The sequence below is a fragment of the Setaria italica genome, chromosome VI (genome assembly GCF_000263155.2).
Source record: "Setaria italica strain Yugu1 chromosome VI, Setaria_italica_v2.0, whole genome shotgun sequence".
NCBI classification, from domain to species: domain Eukaryota; kingdom Viridiplantae; phylum Streptophyta; class Magnoliopsida; order Poales; family Poaceae; genus Setaria; species Setaria italica.
Genome location: NC_028455.1, coordinates 5,113,798 through 5,134,703, shown reverse-complemented (window position 1 = coordinate 5,134,703; position 20,906 = coordinate 5,113,798). Strand labels below are relative to the sequence as shown.

At 45.5% G+C, this 20,906-nt stretch overlaps 1 protein-coding gene and 1 long non-coding RNA gene across 2 annotated transcripts; one reads left to right on the top strand and one right to left on the bottom strand.

The window, feature by feature from the left end:
* Positions 1–8,740: 8,740 nt before the first annotated feature.
* On the bottom strand, positions 8,741–12,032 carry LOC101783679. Its single transcript, XM_004972786.3, has 2 exons — positions 11,924–12,032; positions 8,741–11,329 (listed from the first exon to the last, which is right to left on the bottom strand). Exons 1-2 carry the CDS (start codon positions 11,972–11,974, stop codon positions 9,026–9,028), a joined length of 2,355 nt encoding a protein of 784 aa, XP_004972843.1. The 5' UTR covers positions 11,975–12,032; the 3' UTR covers positions 8,741–9,025.
* Positions 12,033–17,331: 5,299 nt separating this feature from the next.
* On the top strand, positions 17,332–20,078 carry LOC101783412. Its single transcript, XR_215369.4, has 2 exons — positions 17,332–17,568; positions 19,636–20,078. It is a non-coding gene; the product is annotated as an uncharacterized LOC101783412 (long non-coding RNA).
* The last annotated feature ends 828 nt before the right edge of the window (positions 20,079–20,906 follow it).

Here is a 20,906-nt window from a genome sequence, read left to right as displayed (position 1 = left end):
CAGAAGGCGATGGATACCGAACCCAAGGATGGATACGTGTACCTATCAGATTCATGCCAATTCGTACTGCTTGTAATTTCTTCTTTTCCTTTTTTAAAAAAAAATATTTAAAAACACAAATAGACTGTAGGTGTCTATAACCTTCACTAACGACAGTATAGTATAAGTAGTCAGCTAGATCCCAGATGGTCGTCATCACTCATCAACTTCTAAATGTTGTAATATAATCACACGGAACACGTGTGCAATAATATATTCTTCGCTCACAATATAATATTTTTTTGGAATTTCGCTTGGAGAAGGGGGAGAAAAAGAAAGGCCAGTTGAAGGTCATGCCAGTAACAGCAGTAGCAGCAGGTGACAATCGCTGCAGCCGCCCGCTACGTGCAGTTCGGTGCGCCGTCGTTGTCGGTCGATCGCCATTAAACGGCCGATGATGGGACTGGTGTGCGATACAATACTGACAGTTTTAAGACGAGAAGCCAAGTGTTTGACGAGCTTTACTTCTACAGTAGTTTAGTGGCAGGCTACCTCTTCGCAGTTTTTGCAGGGAAACAGCGAGCAGGGCACGATTGGGCGCCGATCGAGGTCACCTAGGTCGTTTTCACACAGCAATGCCAAGATCCTCCCCGTGCACCAACCTTCTTTCCGTGCACTGATGATCCATGCACCAACCTTCTTTCCGTGCCACGCACCAGATTCCTGTCCAGTCCAGATTCAGATTCTGAAGGCGACGGGGTACCTAACCAATATTTGATTGCTTGGCAACAAGTAGGATTACGTAACAAAGAACATTTGTCTTTCTTGTTCTTTGTCTTCTCAGATATAGTGGGTAAAACAATTTTTTCTTGCTTATTCTCGCATCATCATTGGGTAAGCACACGCAACATGAAGATCTTGGAGACAACCCTGGCGATCTGCATGCAGCAGCTGAAGCAGATACGCAGCGTGAATAGACAATTAAAAAAAAATGAAACCTCTCGTGCCAAAACAAAAACGCAACCAACCGGGATCCAATTATTTCATCTCCAAAAAAAAGGGAAGGATTTAAGATTTCTTCTTTTCTGCTCCTCTTCACGACTCGACAGTCTCGAGCCTGACGTCCAAGATCGAAGCCACCCAGCGCTGCTTGATCGAGTGCTGGACCTGGGCGGCTGGAGTTTTTGAGGATTGTTGCTCTGGGCTCATGGGCTCATGCTCTCGTGGGCTGATGCACTTGCTCCTCGGACCATCACGTAATTGCGCCCATATAAGAGCCAATGTTTATCTGTGGCGGGCTGAGTGAGAAGAGCGGGATGCTCTGTTTCGATGGAGACGGAGAACGGCGACCCACCGTCGCCGGCGGCTCTCGACAGTGCACTCAACGGCTAGTAGTGTCGTCGACGACATGAGACCGACGACATTATTGAGACTGCTTGACATCTAATAAGAAGCGTTCATTATTAAACCCATTACCTTAATGAAATGCGTACATTGCACATCGTCTTTGCCAAAAAAAGAAATGCATATAATAACATTTCTACGATCTGCATCTGCAAACATGAGAAAGCTTGGACTCTTTCCTCCGATCCCCATGCAGTTCATCTTCGTCTTGTCCTCTGTCACTGCTAGAGCCTAGACGCATTTCGCCTGGCATATACTGTAGTGTTGCCAGCACGACGCGTGCTTCCTGCAGCAGAACATATACGGGGGCACCTCCATGTGAGCACACTCACTGATATCTTGTACTCCGCCGTCGACGCCGCCGGTGATGTTGCTTGATGCCGCCATTGTGGTCGTCGTCGTCCTGCTCCTGCTCCTGTTGTTATCATCGTCTTTCATTTGACCTAACAAAGATCATCATCAACCGAGCGGCGACATGGTTCGATCAGAATGAGCACTATGTTTACAAATATATTTACCTCGAAAGAAAATGAGTTTGATTCGTTTGGTTACCGCTTATGCGTGCACCGACGACGCATGATGCTAGAAGAACCACTGAAAGCAGCAAGAGTCCTTGGACGATGATGGTGCTCTTCATGTTCTTCGCCATCGGTGACGGATCAGAGATTCAGAGCTAACTCTCCTATGCGATGTTCCGCTGATGAATGTGTCTGATGATGAGCGTATGAGTGTGTCGATCAACTGCTACACCACCCATCATGGTCAATATATAGTACCATAAAGGGCAGATATAATTAATATCACAATTAATTGATACTATGTAGATATGGAAGATTTCCTGGACAGATGTAACTAATATTGTAACCAGAATTAATGGGCATGTACTATGAAAAATTTCTTGGACAAATAAAAAGATACTAGAATTTACTGATAGATACTACGATGAAAGATTTCCTGGACAAATATAGCTAATATCATACTCCCTCCATCCCAAATTATAAGTCATTCCAAGAATCTTGAAGAGTCAAAGTATCTCGAGTTTGACCAAATTTATATGATAATATAATAATATTTATGACGTCAACTAAGTATCATTAGAACCTTCATCAATTATATTTTCATAGTATACCTATTTGATGTCATAAATCTTTATAATTTTCTCTATAATTTTGGTCAAACTTGAGATGTTTTGACTCTTCAAGATTCTTGGAATGACTTATAATTTGGAATGGAGGGAGTATCTAGTTATATATGCCCTAAAAGATTGCCTGTACAAATATATTTTATATCAAAAATAATTTACATGCATGTACTATGAAACATTGATTGTAGAACTAATTGATATATACTATGAAAGATTTTCTGGAAAAATTAATTACTAATAGCAGACTTATTTTATATATACACTCCTGTGAAAAATATTTGTTTGGAAAAATACACTTAGAATCAGAATTAATTGATATATACGCTGAAAGATTCAGCCTGTTCGCTTCAGCTTATTCAGCCGGCTTATCAGCCACCAAACAGTGTTTTCCTCTCACAACAAATCAACCGTTTCAGCTTTTCAGCGAACAGGCTCATTGCTCGGCAGGTGGTTAATATACTGGAGAAAATACCAGCAATTGACACGGTTCTCTGGCTGGAATGGATAGTATCTATGTCGGGCCTCCAATTAATAGCTGGCACGTTATATGGATGGGCTGAGATCGGACCTTATTACTTGGATCACAAACTATGCAGGGCTCACGGAATATGCTAATTGGGCCAAAATGAAACCTAGCCCATTCCCTTAGCAGTTCTGGCGGGTTCTCGCTTCTGTTCTCGTTGAGGCCCACTCATGTCCGACTGTCCACTTCTTCTCCGGTGAGCCTGGATGACTAGAGAAGAGTAGGAGGCACTAGGGTATCATTTGCAAGGCATATTGGAATAAATCACTTTGGAGCCATGCTTCCACTTTTTCTCATGCCAATGTAAACATTATTGTTGAGTCTCAGTTGCTGGGTACACTGTGTCTAATATTTCCTCAACAACTTAATAATCTTCACTAGCTAGCAATGCGACTCGCAAAATGTCGGCGACGAAAAGCACACATCCAAGATCTTGCAGCAGAAGATAGGGGATCCATTAGGCGAGTTCCGGTTTTCGAAACACTTGGTGGTGCTGCTGCTTGCCCCCATAGTCACCTTGCCATTCGTGACGCCAACGCTTTGCCCTGCACGAAGATCATACACGAGACATGTCCTCTTAAGGTACGTACCATAAGAATGCATAAAAGAAGAACAGATGAATCAACGAGCCATCAAATTGTTGAGCACTCTATCTATTCTCCACAAGAAGAAGTTGGTTTGATTTGGTGATTACCGCTTATTAGCATGCGTGCAGGAACAACTGAACAAGCCAGAAGAGCCAAGGAAAGCAGCAAAAGTGCTTGGCTGCTGTGCTTCATGAGTGTTGCCATCCTGACTGGTGAGGTAACTCCTAAGTCCTAACTCTGACCGATGAGCTTATGAGTATCAACTCCTCCCTCCATGATTGGTTTATATAGCAGAAAACATACTAATATACTACAATAAGAGAATAGTTAGAAATGATGGAGCTTGGTAGCTAGGCTGGTGGCTTACTCTAGGGTCTGTTTTTCAATCCATACCAAAATTACTTGGTATAGAGATGGTTCATCCAAATTAACATCTAGCTACTTATAATGGCACTTGTAAACATGAGTTGTCACAGATGGCTCCTATTCAATATATGCCACGGTCCACGGAAAAATATTATTGTAGCTGTTTGGTTATTTGAGTATTCAATCATTCTCTCTCTATTTTTCGAAGTTATCAATTTCATCCAAATTTTTCCAAAAAGTTCTTGGTGCAGGTTCCTGGGCCGAGGTTCCCACAAGGGCCCACAGTGAATGGCGTCCGTTCGGCGGCCCCATAGCTAGGGGGCGGACCTGCAGCACCCCCTTGGCCCAATAAACTTTGATCAGTACGTTTTAACGCATGCAAATTTCGTTCAAGTCTTGGTTCCTGAAATTTGAGTGACTAGAATACCGGCACGAAGATTGGGAGATCAAGTTGAGATGTGCTTTGTCTATTTGTGATAAGTGATTGATTGAATGATTTAAGACTTTTCCGAGTGAGTCCATATTTCATAGTCAGAGACATCCGAAGGCAACATTTTCACTTGTTATGGCCTTGTAGGTGCTGAAGAATTTTGCAATCGGATGACGACTGTGAACTAGAGCTTGGACGATTACTACTGCGCTTGCGTTCTGACTTCCTTAGCTGGTGCTTCAGTGTGCGCAGATGCAGCGCATCGCATCACATCCTTTACTGCTATTTCGCTTGAAACTTTCTCTAGTCTGCCGTAGGCTTGTAATTTGCCTGGCATTCGAATGAGTAAGCGTGTGTGTTTTGTATTTTGTTCTAGCGCGTGGTCAATGGCTATGCTTCAAAGGTGTATTTTGTTCTAGCGCGTGGTCAATGGCTATGCTTCAAAGTTCAAAGACCTATCCAGTTTGTACAATTCAGAGACCATGTCTCCGTTGCATCAAATGTTTTTGCATGCTGAGACACGTTACGTGAGATGGCTGTATTCACATTGTTCACGAGCCCTGTCAAGTGAGTACTTACAAGCTTGCAAAAACGTTTCAGGGATTTTTCTGCCAAAAACAGGATCACAATTGTCTCAAAGTTTAGACGATCTCTGTTTGTTTATTCTCAGTTGCTGAATATCAATAAGATTACTTTCCTGAGAGGGCAGCAGCATGGATTGGAGAATGCCTATGAATCAGCCTCTGATCGTCTCTTTTCCGCCGCTGTTCACCCTGCATGGACAATTGTCGAAGCACTTGGGGAACGATGGCCAGCACAGGTTGGAGCAACCTTGCGGACCTCTTGTGCTCAGTCTCTGACAAGTATCACATAGAGTCACATATTAAGCAACATCCCGTTTCAACCCATACCACCAGTATCGCTCCTTCAAATCTTGATACATCTTCGTGCTACCAGGGTGGATGGAGTAAGCGGGGTCATGAGCTTCCCTCATTATGAGCTCTTTAAGAGTCCTCAAGTCTTGCACACAGATTCACTTTCCTAGCCAAAGTGTCCCTAGCTCATCTAATCTGTAGTTAGGTGCTTTTCCTTCATTAATTGCTTGATCTCCTTGATCTTTGCATCCTCAAGCTGTCCTTTTCGTATCTCCTGCTCTAGGTTCCACTTCCATAATCACTCCCTCAGTATGAGCAACTATCCACATATTGAGTTTCTCAAACTCCTTCATTAATTCATCAGGCAACTGAAAAGCTAGAGCCATGTTATCATGAATCTTTCGGCTCAAGGCATTTGTAACCAAATTTGCTTTACCTTGGCCATGGGGGAGCGATGGCCCGCGCCCGGCCGTGCGGCGCTCGAGCTGCCACACGGCGGAGCAGCTCCAGCAGCCGCACAGCAAGCGGCGGCGCGTGCGGGCGAAGCAGCTTGGAGGCACCAGTGAGCTTGCTTGGAGGAGGGCCCGCGTGCATGTGAAGGGCCGTACCACCCGAGCTCCGCACGGGAGCCTCGTGATGAGAGAGAGATGAGTGGTCGGAGAAGGAAGAAGGGTGACAGGAGATAAGGTGGGTGGAGGCGTGGAGCATGTGGATGGGCATCTGCCCTGTAGCGTCCGATATTTTCATTTGCGTCTGGACAGCCGGTTGCTAGCATTAATGTTATATTTTTGCACGAGATTTGTAAGGGTTTCGACTTCACTAGGGGTAAGACCTCCCCTCTCTATAAATATAAAGAGCCACAACCGATTGAGGGCATCCAATCGATCAAAAATACATCTTTTATCTTTTTTACGTTTTCCTTTGCCCTAACTTTTCCAATCTATTACATGTTGTTCCTTCTTCGTCTCTACATCGATTAAGGGCGCTCTAGATGGCCTGCCAATTCTAGAGCAACCCTGCGTGTGCTTGCCTCGACGGGATCCTTCCCGGGTGAGTGTTCGTTGGTCCATCGTGGTCGAGTTGCCCCAGCAAACCGGTCTATCGAACCGGTCTGACCGGCCTGTGCAAAGGTGCTGTAAGGTGCGCCCTGCCCGCTGCACGTTTGAGTGCGTCGTGTGTTGGCCCAAATTTAGCGCCAAAAATAGAGAAGAGATTGCTGATGGCTGCAAACATTCTTGGTGCTCCTTCAGACGTGAAGAACTTGGAGTCGCTGTTTCTATGTGGCGTGTATGCTTTATTTGGAACCATGTCACACTTGCAGCTACCCCCATTTTTATGTCTGTTCTGTACCAGTAGCAAGTTGTTTCTCATAATTTCGTCTTGATGGACTTTTTCTACTGACTTTGCAGAGCGGGAAGTATTCATTGCATAGTGATATGATGTGCACTTGTGTCAAGTGACGTTTACTAATTTGACAACTTTGTCTATCAGTGATTTTCCGTTCACATTATTCTAAGTTCTAACTGCGAGCCGTCCGTGGAGTTCATACTCCTACCAGAGGATCACCCTCTCGATGATTCACCTTCATGCATGTACACTATGGGTCCATGGCTGAACTTCCATGCACGTAAACGATTGCATATGCAGCACATGTAGGTATATAGACAATATGTGTTCAATTCCTTTCTCATTTCTTTATCCTCAGAGGATAGGCAGCAAATTAAATTGGGGCACCTAATAGTCACGAGTAAATTAAAGGGAATAATTCCTCGCACACTACTGGTTATACTCGAAATTCATCATATATGCCGTCACCAGTGAGTGTGGGGGCTCCCACTGCACGTATCATGGATACAATGATGGCATATGAGGGATTACATCTCGGTAGCCTGTAAGGAAATTCTAATTAAATTGTCGTTGATCCTTGGTATACATGCTATGGTTAGGTAGAAGAACACCTTCATTATCTGCATCTACGAGAACTGGAGAAAGCACGTAGCCTCTTATTAATCTTTTCCCGCAGTTCCATCATCTTGTTCGTCTGTGGCACTGAATTTGGCACTCGGCCATGCTGCCATAGCACTTAAGCCCGCAGTTGCAGCAGTAAAAAGCAAGTGGCATTGTGTAACAATGGCAATCAGGGTTTTCTCCATCGCTAGTGTTGCTGTCGGCTTCGGTTTTCGCTAACAAAGATCAATCGAATGACATGCAACTTCATCAGTATGAACGCTATATTTGTGTATATTTACATCAAAAGAAAATGGATTTGATGGATTGATTACCGATTACGCGTGCATGCATGACAGTCCATGATGATGCCAAAATAACCAAGGAAAGCAGCCAGAGTCCTTGGATCATGGTGTGCTTCATGTACTTGGCCATCGTCGGTGATGGTCTGATGGATGAGATCGATCCAAGTAACTTCTACGTGACGATCGTCGTCTGAATGTGTCTGATAACCGTATGAATTGTCGCCTCATGGTTCGGATATATAGTCCATACAGAACAGATATGATAAAAACAATGATATCATAATTAATTAATTATACTATAAATGATTTCCTAGATAAATATAACTAATACCATAATTAATTGGCATATACAATGAAAGATTTGATTCACAAATAATTTATATTGTAATTAATAGTCATATGCTATGGAAGATTGCCTAGACATATATAATCAATATTAGAATCAATTGAAATAGAGATAGAAAGAAATGAGATAGAGAAGTAGAGAAGAGATATTGGTAGATATAAATATATAAGGACGATGGAGAAATAAAGATAGGAGATATAGATACAAATAAATATAACAGATATCAGTTAATTGAAATAGATACGGAGAGATATGAAGAAATCACTACAAGATAAACCCTCATTCTTTTCTGCTTATCCGTGACACACCGGCATAAATATGCTTGATGATTATCCTTGCTGGGGAAATGTTCGGTGGAAACCGTATTTTTGGTGGAAACATGAAAACCCTCTAAACAATATACTTAGAAATCTCTAAAACTTTGAAATGATGCACATTTATAATTTATCCTTAGATGTACTTTGTTGCAAAAGTTGAGATGCAAACTCGTCACATAAGAATTCATATGAAAATGCATGACCAAATTCAAGTGCATATGCATTGGAATACAAATACCCAGAATTTTTGTGTTATAGTGCACTGTAACTTTAGGCAGCAATCAATCATAATTTACGGCACCAATCAATCATGCAATCATCAATCATCTATTTGGCCACAACAACACCCAAACAGCAGTCCTCACGCAGCAACACGCCACAACCAGCAGTCAGTAGTACACAATCACAACAGCACCGTAATGGAAAAAAAAAAACAGCGTTGCTAGTGCCCAGACGTCTGATGGGAAGTTTCCCATCGGACGCTCCGTTGCAATATCGAAACACAGCGCCTGCAACATCGAAAATCTATAGGTGCAACATTGAAAAATATGCGAAAAAACTAATTAAGTAGTTTGACTCTGGGATAGAAAATTCCCGCCGCAACATGAACACTATGTTTCATGCAATAGTGTTCATGCAACATTCACCTTAAAACATGCGGAAACCATAACTGCAACATCGAAGATCAACTATTAAAACATATGTCGGAGCGTCCGATTTTTTTTATTCCGGACGTCCTGCTCTTAGCATTAAAAAAAAATGTCAAACACTCCCAAATCAACAATGAGAATGCTGGTAGCCATCAAACTCTTTCGCCAGTAGCCGGCCTCCTGGCAATCCCCGCGTGCATAAGCAGTGCCCAGACGAATGTTATCAGCTCGCCGCCCCGGGCAATGGCGTCCGCGTGCCCGTTGAGGTTTTCCGACGGAGCGATGTACAGGATCATCTGTGACCAGAATCCAGCGAGCAACCTCCACGCCGCCTCCTCCCCTTCCCGCTCCAGCTTCTCGGCAAGCTTCACGCCGTTCCTCAGCACCTCATTCTCCGCCCTTTCCTGCAGCAACGACACCAGCTTGTCGTACTCCGACTCCGCCGCCGGCCGTGCTGCCCTGCCAGCCAGAGCACGCATGGAGTCCTTCTTGACTGCCATGTACAAGCCCTTACTCCATTTATCGTAGTCGGGAAGCAGCTCCGGCACGTACGCCACCAAGTAGGCGCAGTACCGTGACAAGTGTGTGGCAACAATCATGTCGCCAGAAGGAGGTTGTTGGTGCTGGCGCCTCACCCCAAGGATGCCTGTTGCAATGTGCCACATGAGTATGATATCAGCAATACCTTCGCCGTCGGAGGCCCAAAGGAAGGTGCCGCTTCTGTCTTCTAGGCTCTGCCGGAGAAACGTTGCAGGGTCAGCCAGGAACCCATTGTTGTTGTTGTTGCTTCTGAGCGCATCGACAATGGCAGCCTTCACCACCCTTGGCACCTTGACATTCCTCTTCCTGTCGGGCAAATGGAGGAGACGCGAGATAAGGGACACTATTGGATCACTTCTTCTTGGGTGGAGCACTAACACCGAGCATTGGTTCATTTTGTCATCCCAATGCTTCATCAGCTTGCACCGGCATCTCAGCACACGCCCAATCCATTCTTGCATGGAAGGAGATCCCTGCCACTTATCATGGTTGTTTACTACATAGCTGATGAGTCCTACTTTAGTCCATTTAGAGCAGATGTAGGTAGCAATCTCCCTTGCCTCAGCAAGCACAACCACTACAACGACTATCGCTACCGGAACAGCATCAAACGCTATATTTCCAAAACGCACCGACCACCGGTCATAATATCCATTAAAATTATGACCATAAGCAGAGCAAGAAATCCAGCAGTGAACCTGAGCTGAATGATATTCCATGTCTGTGATGAACTCAGGTATGCCCAATCGAGCAAGTAATAAGCAGTAGATTATAGTCAACAGTGAAACAAAGATGTTTAGCATGGGCAACCAGAAGTTTGAGTAGTGGATTGGGATGGATGAATAGTAATAATCATGCAGAAAAGAGAGCTCATCAGTTATCACGCCATACACTCTTTCATGGTCCTTGTCCTTGAGCAACACATGCAAGAAGAAGCTGTAGGCTTCCTGAAAGCCTGCTTCAGCAACACTGTAGCCTGCAAACCGACACCGCAACAACTTGAACAATGAGAATGAAAGGCATACATCTTTGAGCCATGGTGCTGATGTCAGAATCTTGTTATCTGACAGCCAGATTTTGTCAACAGTTACCAAGCCAGAATAATTGCTCATCGTGGTCATGCTGTCATCTTGGTTGTGGTGCAGCCGTTTGAAGAAGAAACCATGAGGAACCTTCACTACATCATGCCTGTGCTCTCCCGTAACTACAAGTGGAGGAGGACAATGCTCAACTGTTTGTGGTATACAATATCTACTCCCCTTGTGCAGTTGCTCTATGTATCCAACAATAAGAGGGGGATTGTGTCCAAGTGCAACAGAACGCCGGGCCTTTAGGAATGCATAATACCTTAGAGCCATTTTAGCAAAGAAAAGAGCAAAGATTGTGGGTAAGAGCATGTATGGGATTTCCAAGAAGGCTTCTATTTGTGGTCTCAGTGATACCACAAGGTAACACGACCAAATTGCCTGTACAAGCAGTGCCATAGGGAGCCCAATGTTTCGACCTTCTCTGTCAGTGGCAGCGACCATTGTACATGTAATGATTCCAACAATGTTTACAAGGCCTGCCCAAATTAGGTCTATAAACAAGTGCTTGGATGCATCGCACCCGAAATTAAATGCGATTTCTGAAGGATCACCGATGTAACCAGGTGTTGATTGTCGAAAGGTGGAAACGGTGGCTGAGGCACTGGAAACAACATAGGAGAGGATCGGCAGGAACAAGGTGGTGGCTCCCTGAAATAGGGCTCGAACAAAGGCACGGTGCCGATAACGAGTTCCGTATGTGCCTATTCCGACTAGGATTCCGGCCAGGATGGCGTTGCCCAGCGTGAGCACATTCACTCGCAGCACGTGCGGTTTTATCACTGCGGTGCGTTGGATGAGCTCCAAGATTGCAGACACGGGACATCTGACCTAATTGATGCAATTAAACAGGAACATATAAGTACTCCTGACATGGTTCCTCTCAAAACAAATATTTGAACAATTTGATGAGCCACTAAAAAAAATCAGGTGAAGCACTGTGATTACAGGTGGACACGTCACAATGGACAAAAGAGAGAGAATACTGCATGTCACTGTGGTAGTGACGTTTGATGATGGCCTTTTCGAGTTGGCCAAATGGTCAGCAACATGTAGCTTTAACCGTTTTTCCTTACACAACTATATATCCTAGTGACAATTAATGGTTATTGTAGTATGGAAATTTGTCTAACGACACAAAAATTTGCATGTTTTCTACCGCCATGCATCTGAGTCTAAACTAACATATATAACAAAATTTTGTGGCAGCTAGCATCCAGGGTCTAAACAAATTGGGTTCTGTTTTTACTACCTCGATCGATTGGCCATCGACCAAAAAATTCAGCAGCAGTATGTGGAGGATAAGGGACGAATCAGGAATACCAGAATGAAGGTTTTGTATTGGAAAAAAAAAAAGACAATCTTTTCTAGGGCAAAAAAAAATACAATATTTTGTGTAGTAGCAGATAACGAAGTTAATCTTACCTTTTGGCTAGGCGCAGGCGCAGGCGCAAAGTAATGCTGCTCCATGGTCATGCGCTTCTCGCATGCGGAGGTGGTGATTGTGTGCCTCTGTCGACAGCTCTAGCTGTTCATATATTGTATACTCTGCTCTGAACAGCTAGCTTAGAGCTAGAGCAAAGAACATATTCAAAGTATACACATATATGAATTAGTTCTTTTCAGACGATGCCAACTTTGGTTTCTTCTCCACAAAGGACTTCGAATATGTTCTTTGCTTGCGCCGTCCCGTGGGCCGTTGCATGCACTGCCGTATCAGAAAAAGTTGCTCGTTCGCCGAACGACTCCAGCCGGCCCCCTCCATAAGAAACATCCAATCTAGTACGAGCAATTATTTGTTCCCTTTTTTTTGCGATACTGTTTTGTTTTTCAATTCGTAGCTCGCAGTTGAACTTAATAACCATATAATATAAGTATGCTGTTTGGCTAATTCGTATGCGTAAGTTTGAGGATATTTAAGTATTTGCTATCTTTACGAATGACCCTCCTCCTTTTTGGGCTCCTACACATTTGTCAAAAAATAGAAATTGGCTAATTTTTTGTGACGTGACCACCCACAGCTTTGTGGCAGCATTGATCAGGTACGGGAAATGACTATTCTGCCCCCTCTCTTTGTCTCTGTAACTGGTAGACCCTGTCATCTCCATCTCCCACAGCTTCTTCCTCATCCAAATTCATCATGGCGTGCAGTGAAGCAAAGCTCGCCTCCGTGGCTGGTGACGTGGAGGACGCCGCGGCCCCTGTTCCCCAGCTCTGGTGCCGAACACGTGGCCTTCCTCTTTGTCTTCCTGGCTACCACACTGCCGTTCCGCGCACTTGAGTTCGCCGCCGCGGTTCCCCGCGCTTGTGCTCACGACCACCCGTCCGCGAAGCATGGTGCATTCCGCTCAACGCCGGCCGCCCAGATCTGTTCCGTACCAAGATTGAGTTCCAATCTCCTCTACCAAAACTACCACTTGGAACTCCGGATCAACGCCGAGCAAGAAGAATTAGCAGGTTTCTGCTTCAGTTGCACCGTGTGGGAGAGTCATGGAAAACTAGAGCTCCACCAATCACTTTTCCTCTCCTCTGTGTCCAAGTTTTCTCCTGATACAAAGCACGTAACCAGAGCTCCAAGCGCATGAAAACTGGGAAGCAGAGCAGCAACATGAATTCCTTTTTGTCGTGGGGTGCTCGCAAGTACGTGCGAGCAGCTGGATTTCCTGCGTCCAGTAGAGGTGATGCCTGCAGGAGGCGACATTGCTACGGCTCAAGGAGAAAAAGCCGGCTTCGGTGGAGAAGAAGAAGAAAAAGGAGAAAATGGGAGGAAGAAGACAGCAAGCAGAGGTAATTTCCCATAGCCGATTCACGCTCACGAGGACGTGGCTCACCATGTCAGGGTAAAAATATAACCAATTTCTCTTCGGCCCCGTTTGGGTCCTTTCATTTTGAAGGAATTGGAATCTATTTAATGGAGTAGGCTAATTTATGTTGGAATGTGGCATTCCACAACTTTCCAAAGTTTAGATATAAGCCTATCTTAAATTCATGGGGTGGGAGATGGAAATTGATTCTATAGATTATGGTTATTAGAATGGAATTCAATTCTTATAGCACGCTCTTGGACTCACTTCTCTATAGTAGAAATGCAGCATATAAGTATCTCTCACATATCACCAACTATAATATACAACTATATTCCACATACAATTATATTAGCTTAATTAATTTGTATCTAAATTATGATTATTGGAATGGAATTCAATTCCAATGATCCAAACGGGGCCTAGATATAGTAATTCTATAGGAACATAAAACTGACATGTCAAAGAGAGGCCTTCGTAACAATGACAAATACTTAAATATCACGGAAGTTTGATGCCATAAACTTTCTCCACAGTATTATCTCGATTGACTATTATGGAAAGAGCCAGCTTCATACTAGGAGGTTAGACTATGGGATTTAGTCTCTGATGTTCAGTAGGATTTAATATCGGAAGCCATGCGGCAAGGACGAAGCATCTAATCTCTGATGGTCAATAGGATTTGTAATGTCGCTTCCAGAGTACTACACCTTGAGGCACCTCCTTAGGTGTCTCGTATGGACGTGGTTTTGAAGCCGGTATGGATGAGGCTTTATATAGTAGTGACTACGTACTGCAACACATATGTTTGCGTAAAATGGTCATATTGCAAGATTCTCGGATTTGTGATCGTCAAGGTTGCCGACAAGTACAGCAGTACTGCAACACATATGTTTGCGTAAAATGGTCATATTGCAAGATTCTCGGATTTGTGATCGTCAAGGTTGCCGACAAGTACAGCAGCGCCCCAGATCTTAGTCAGTGTTTGCTTGCAGAGCGGAGTAGGACGCCATCCTAAGGTCTGCTTGTATCCACTTATTCTCGCTTATTGGTGGAAATAAGCTATAAGTCCACCCCAACGTCTTGCTTATTTTTCGTTTACCACCCAAGCCGCTTCTCACACAATCCAGAATACTACTAGCAGTTCGCTTTTCCTCTAAGCGGTCTCGGAGGCGCTTCTCCCGCAAGCCATCCGATTTTCCCCGATACCCCTTGCCCCCGCGCCATCTACCGCGTCCGCCGCTGGCCCCGTCCGCCGCCCGCCACCCTCCACCGGCTCCCTTCCCTCTGACGGGCGGCTCCGTCCTCCCTGCCACCCGCCGGCCATCTTCCCCAAGAAGGCCTACCATGCCGCCGCAGCTCCCGCCGGCCCCCTCCGTGGCCGTCTTCTTCCGCGCCACGGCCGGCTATGTCGCCACAACTCTCGCCGCCCCCTCCGCGGCTGTCTTCTTCCCCTCCACGGCCAGCCACCGCCGTAGCTCCCGCCGACCCCCTCCGCGGCCGGCAGCTTCCGCGGCCGCCCACGCTGCCGCAGCTCCCGCCGGCCTTCCGCGCCGCCCACGCCGCCGCAGCTCCTGCAGGCCGTCTGCGGCCGCCCACGGTGCCGCAGCCCCGGCAGGCCCCTCTGCGGCCATCCCACACTGCCACAGGCGTTGGTTCACGAACAAGCAACTCTACCGAGAAATTCACTAAGAGAAGATAAACCTGAAAAAAAATAAAGAAAAAGAAAAAAAATAAGTGGATGACATTAGAATTCACTTACTATCAGCCTAAAATGAGCTTACCAGCCTAAAATAAGTGGATGATATTAGAATTATTATCTTCTCCTCAGACTCATAACAAAAATGAACTATTATCAGTCTCAGGGACATTCAGGTCATTTTATCAGTCAGGACAGACAATCGACACATAATAATTAGGATTGTCAAATACCCAGCTTATTTAGACAACAGATTCTCCAGACAGCAGGCTTATCTGCTTGCCAGATAAGCGAGTTCCGCGTAAACGTATAGCCTAAGTTTAAGTTTGGTTCGCGAGCGCATAGACAGAGCCGTCCCGAGGAGCGAATATTCGCTAATGATTCGGGATGGACTCGTCCGCTAAAAATAAGCTGGACACGCTCGTCCCAGTTGGACGGCGTCAGCCCCGTCGCACACACGCGTGAGCTGCACGGAGGCGGACGGGAGCCGCGTGGCCGAGCGGCGCGGAGGTGGCTGCCGGGCGAGCTGCATCAAGCGGCGCGGAGGCCGCTGGGGGCGAGCTCCATTGGGCGGCGCGGAGGCAGCCGGCGGGCTCCACCGCGGCTAACATTCGTGGCAAGGGCGGACGTGGTGCCCTTGCCTCGAGGATCCTCGGAAGAGGTTGTGGACGAGCAGATTGAATGGAGTTAGTTGGGTTGAGGCCGGGGACGAGCGGATCAGGAGAGGGCAACGGCAACACGTAGAGCGGACCAGGGAATAATTACCAAGGGCATGTCGCCTGCTGCTTGCAAGCCCCTCAAGGCAACGGGATCCTAATCAATGTTATGATCGGGTATTAAATTTAGACAAGGCAACCCGGTGAGAGAGCATTAACTTCAGGCGGTTAATCTCAATAGGCAAGTTCGCAGCCACGAGGTCTCGCACACGCTCCTATCGGCTCAGTGACGTCATCACGCTCCCGTGGGATATGGATAAGACTCGACCGAAGCATCGGCTCCCAGCAGTAGCGTGGTGACGTTAGAGGCCAGATGGTTAGCGCTGCAAAGGGCAGGGGTAAAGATCTATCGGACTAAGCATGTATTAAAGCGGGAGCAGCGCATGTGGGATCTAGCCAGCCGATACAAACAACCTAATCAAATCTAAAGCGTTCGATAACGGGTTAGCGCTCGGAAACAGTCCTGACTGGATCTAAGCAAATTCTATAACTTGAGCACCCTCGAAGACAAGCAAAGTATCGACCGAAGCTTAGGGACATTTACTTGCAATTTAAGATAACTCGATAACTAGCCACACGATCCAATATTGGAATATGAGACTTAACTCAGAAAGTTCCCATAGGGATCGTAATGACCAGGTGACGGTACTTACAAGCTCGCAGAGATCAAAACCGATGCAGCCGTACACGTAGGAAGGAACTCATTGAAACTACTCTGCTCCTACTTCTAAGGGTTTTGGCGGTGGGGTGCCAAAAGGGTTGTGTTGATTGGTTGTTGATTGTTCTTACAAGAGCTCACGGGTTTATATTTATACCCTGGAGTAAACTAAAATCCTAGTTGAGTACGATACGAACTATTATAGAAAACTACTCAAGACTACCTAAGATACAATCCCCACACTTTCACTTATTTGGTAGAGTCGATTTTGTTTTGAACTGGACCTGTCTGGTCTTCTATCGGCTTCGGAAATCCTGGTCAACAGCGGTTGGTCTTGTCAATGCAGCACCCCTGGCGAGTCCCTTTCTTTTTTTTCTATCGCCTGTCAGAACCTTGTCCACGATGATTGACTCTAACAAAAAAACTGGTATCAGCATACAGATTATGGATTCACTCCATCCCTAAAATCTAAAATCTAGGATTGAACCATTCTATCCTACCTTACTCTCCAACCAAACACACCCTCTGAGACTTATTTTGATATCTCTTCAAACTGTCTCTGTTTATATGTTACTTTGGGATAGGCTCTTTTCTTCTTTCTTGTGTACACATTGTCGACCAGGAATCCAGAGCGGTTCGCTCGGCAAGCAAGGCCGCATTATCGATAAGCACGTCTCTGTTGCTATGATTTTCTTGCAGCTTTAGGGACTCGGGTGCTCCAGCAAGTTAGTACTTGACATCTTTTTAAATACGTTACCATGCTAGCAAGTAACCTGATTCCCGTTTCTTTTTGCAGTTCCATCTCTGGCATTTGCTTTAATCGTACATGTGATTGCTTGGCCAACATGTTTTTATGAAATGCCTGTTGCCAGTTCCAAGCTAGCCTCGGTCGTATAGGTATAGGACAGCAGGGGATTGGCTTGGCTCGGTAGTCAAGTCCCACAACCCGAAACCACCAGGCATAAAAAGATATCGGGTTTTAAACTCGGCAACGACTTTCCAACAGCCGGCTGTTTTTCCCAACAGCACAGCGGGTCCTATCCACAACCTCACCTAATTCTCTCACCTTATCCACGCGCCGTCGTCTTCCTCCCGCTCCTCGCAGATGCCGCTCGCTCGCTCTCCCTCACCTCCTCTGGCTATGGGCGCCCCAGCCCTCGGCTCCAGATCAGTGGGCTACCGGCGCCAGTGAGGTAGGTGCTTCTCCTCATTCTCCCTCTCTCCGACAGAGGTACGGCCTCTCCTGGGGGGCGGCCGCATCAGCGCTACGCCGCGGGTGGGAATGGCTGCCGCGGCGGGGGCCGGCTTTATGGATTTGGGGATTCGATGGCCGGCGACCTTAGAGGGATGGCTGGGGCAGCGGCCGGCCCGGTGGAGGAGGGGGTTGAGGGCGGCTGAGGCGAGCCGGCGAGGGCGCCGGCCGCCGGGCGGCGGAGGACCTCTGGTGGGCGGGGTAGGCGGCGGGGGTGAGAAATCGAACTGGTTAGTGGAGGGCGGTCGTGGTGCGGCGGGGGTGGGAGGATGGCGGCGAGGTAGCCGCCGGCCACCGGCGGGGGAGGTGAAAGCACCCGACGAGAAGAAAGAAGAGGAAGGAAGAGGAAGAAGAACAGCCGGCGGGAGAGAAGAAGAACAGCCGGCTGTAATTTAGCAGCATCCTTTAACTGTGCATGTAAAACTGTTACTTCATTAGAAGAGAAAATCTTCTAAAAAAGGACAGCAGCGAACTAACCTTAGGTGGCCGATATCAACGACTGACATGATAAGCGAACTGAGCTACAGCACTCGACTTGCACTTGTATTCTTTTAACAGTAGGTAGGTGAATTGCCTGTCGACAGTTACTGTCGATGCTTAGTAATTTCGTGATTTATCGGCTCAATCTTTCGAAAGTGTGAGTGTTTGTAGGGACGAGTGTGCGTACGTGTATGTGAGCGTCTGCGTGTGTATTGTGTGATTCGAAAAAAATACTGACATGGCGTAAACCTCGTCCGTTCCAGATACTTCCTCCATTCTAATTTTTTTTAGAAAAGATAAAACGATAGAACGGAGGAAGTAGCAAACGGCATAGCATTAGTACAATCCTGGCCTGGTTCACCAAAATATTGTCCGGCTTTACGTCGAGTGCAAAACTGGTGGGTTTACATTGAGATGGATTCTCCGTCACTTCTTTTGTCTTTTTGGCCCATGTCTGTTTGGCCCATAGTGTGTATGCGTATGTTTAGCCAATGGTATATATCTTTGGTTAGATTAGCATGATTTTTTTTCCTTTTAAATTTGTTCCATGTCATATCTTGATTTGCTCCATTCTATGATACTTTAGCAATTCACATTATTCACGATTAATTTCAATGTTGTTCCGTTTGTATATTTTAACGTTCCACATGTACAAATTTTGTGCTCTACTTGTTCTGCATTTGTACAATTATCGTTACAATTAATGTATACATGTATTATTTCTTGATCATTTTATAATATTGGTTACATATCCATGATAACTTGTTCTAGATGTACAAACTTTTGTTCAACACGTTTACATGATTATTTTAAATGTATAATTTATTTGCAACAGAGTTTATATTGTTGCAATGCGTTTTGTGGCATTAGGCTAATTTTCTTGTGGGAGCCTGGGTGGGTAACGCGGGAGAGAGTCTCTGTGTGTGTGGGTGAGTAGGGGAGAGCAGCGATGAAAAGTGGAATGGGCTATGAGCTACGAAATGGACCAAATCTGATATAACTCTGCAGCCCACGAGCTGCAAGATGAATTGGGCCGAGCTTTAACCGCCCAGTCTTCTATAAAACCAAATATAGTAGTAGTGTTCAAGCGACTTTGAACTGTTGGCCACTCAAAAAAACTTTAAACCAAATTTCCCTTTATTTTAAAACCCTGCTGTAAACATGCCGATGTAACAACGTTTGGCTTGCTCAAAGCCCATGAATGAAAACCCTCCTCGACCGTAAAATAAAAAATTGAACTGTTGGGAATTTCCCTGTACGTATAATGTTGGTTGATATAAGTTCATTAATCAGCTAGATCGGACATGTCGACATACACCGTTTGTTCTCCCACTTTTTGATCTTCACAGAAAGAAGGTAGCATTGCCGATCGACTAGCTAATGATAATTCCTCATCATCAGCTAGTCATTAACGCATGCGCCGACGAGATACTCTTCCATCGCGCACGTTGTGTGCAGTCGAAACATTCTTTAATCTTTAGTACGTTCCGCGTTGCGGCTTTCTGATCATGTACGCTTGGGCATGCAGGCACGTAGCAGACGGGTTGCCTGCATCCTTCTCATTTACCTGGTGACCGACATGGCGCGTCTTCGCCGTTGCCAATACGTACACTACTGTGCAAAGGGACATCACCGTCGCCTCTATGCGGATTTCAAACTCATGTACGTTCATATTAGCTTTTTTTTTCCCTAAGTGTGCCATTTTCCTTCACGTGACCCTCATGGCGTGACATGGGGATCCTAGGCGACTAAGTTCATCAACATAAAACTCAATGACCTCCTGTGTTACATATCCCTTGGTGATGGTTCCTTCTGAACGGGCACAATTGCGAATGTACTTCTTTAGGACCGACATGAGCCTCTCGAAAGGCCACATATTGTGCAAGTACATTGAACCCAGAATGATTATCTCTTTAACAAAGTGAACTAAGAGATGAGTCATAATATTAAAGAAGGAAGGTGGAAAGATCATCTCAAAGCTGACAAGACACTGGACCACATCATTCTGTAGCTTTATTAGATTGTTTGGATCGATTGCCTTCTGCAAAATTTCATTGAGGAACGCACATAGCTTTACGATTGCTAATCTCACATTCTCTGGTAAAATACCCCTCCGTGCAACCGGAAGCAACTGTGATATCAGGACATGGCAGTCATGTGACTTTAGATTTGTGAATTTTTTCTCTTTCACATTTATTATTCCCTGTATATTAGAGGAGTATCCAAACGGGACCTTCATACTATTCAAGCAAACAAACATGCTTTCTTTCTCCTCTTTGCTGAGAGTGTAATTGGCAGGACATAAGTAGTGTTGTACATTCTCTCTTTTCCGGATGTAGGTTCTCTCATTTTTCCGTACGTTTTAAGTCCTGCGTTGCTCCAATGTATCCTTTGGCGTCCCATAAATACCAAGAAAGCCAAGCAGATTCACGCAAAGATTCTTCGTCAGGTGCATCACGTCAATTGTGTTGCGGACCTCTAGAACTTCCCAACAAGGTAGCTCCTAAACTATAGACTTGTTTCACATGGCTGCACGTCCATTTTCGTCGTTCGGAACAAGTTGGCTACCGGAACCCTTACCAAAGACTACCTTCATATCCTTTATCATAGAAAATACACACTTTCCTATACGGTGCAAAGGCTTAGCATGAGTGTCGGGCTCCCCTTTAAAATACTTTCCTTTTCTTCTTAAAGGGTGATTCGCAGGAAGAATGGCCATATACAACACCTTCTGACAGTATTTCAAAAACATGCTGTCGGTTTCATCTAGACAGTGGGTGCACGCCCGATATCCCTTGT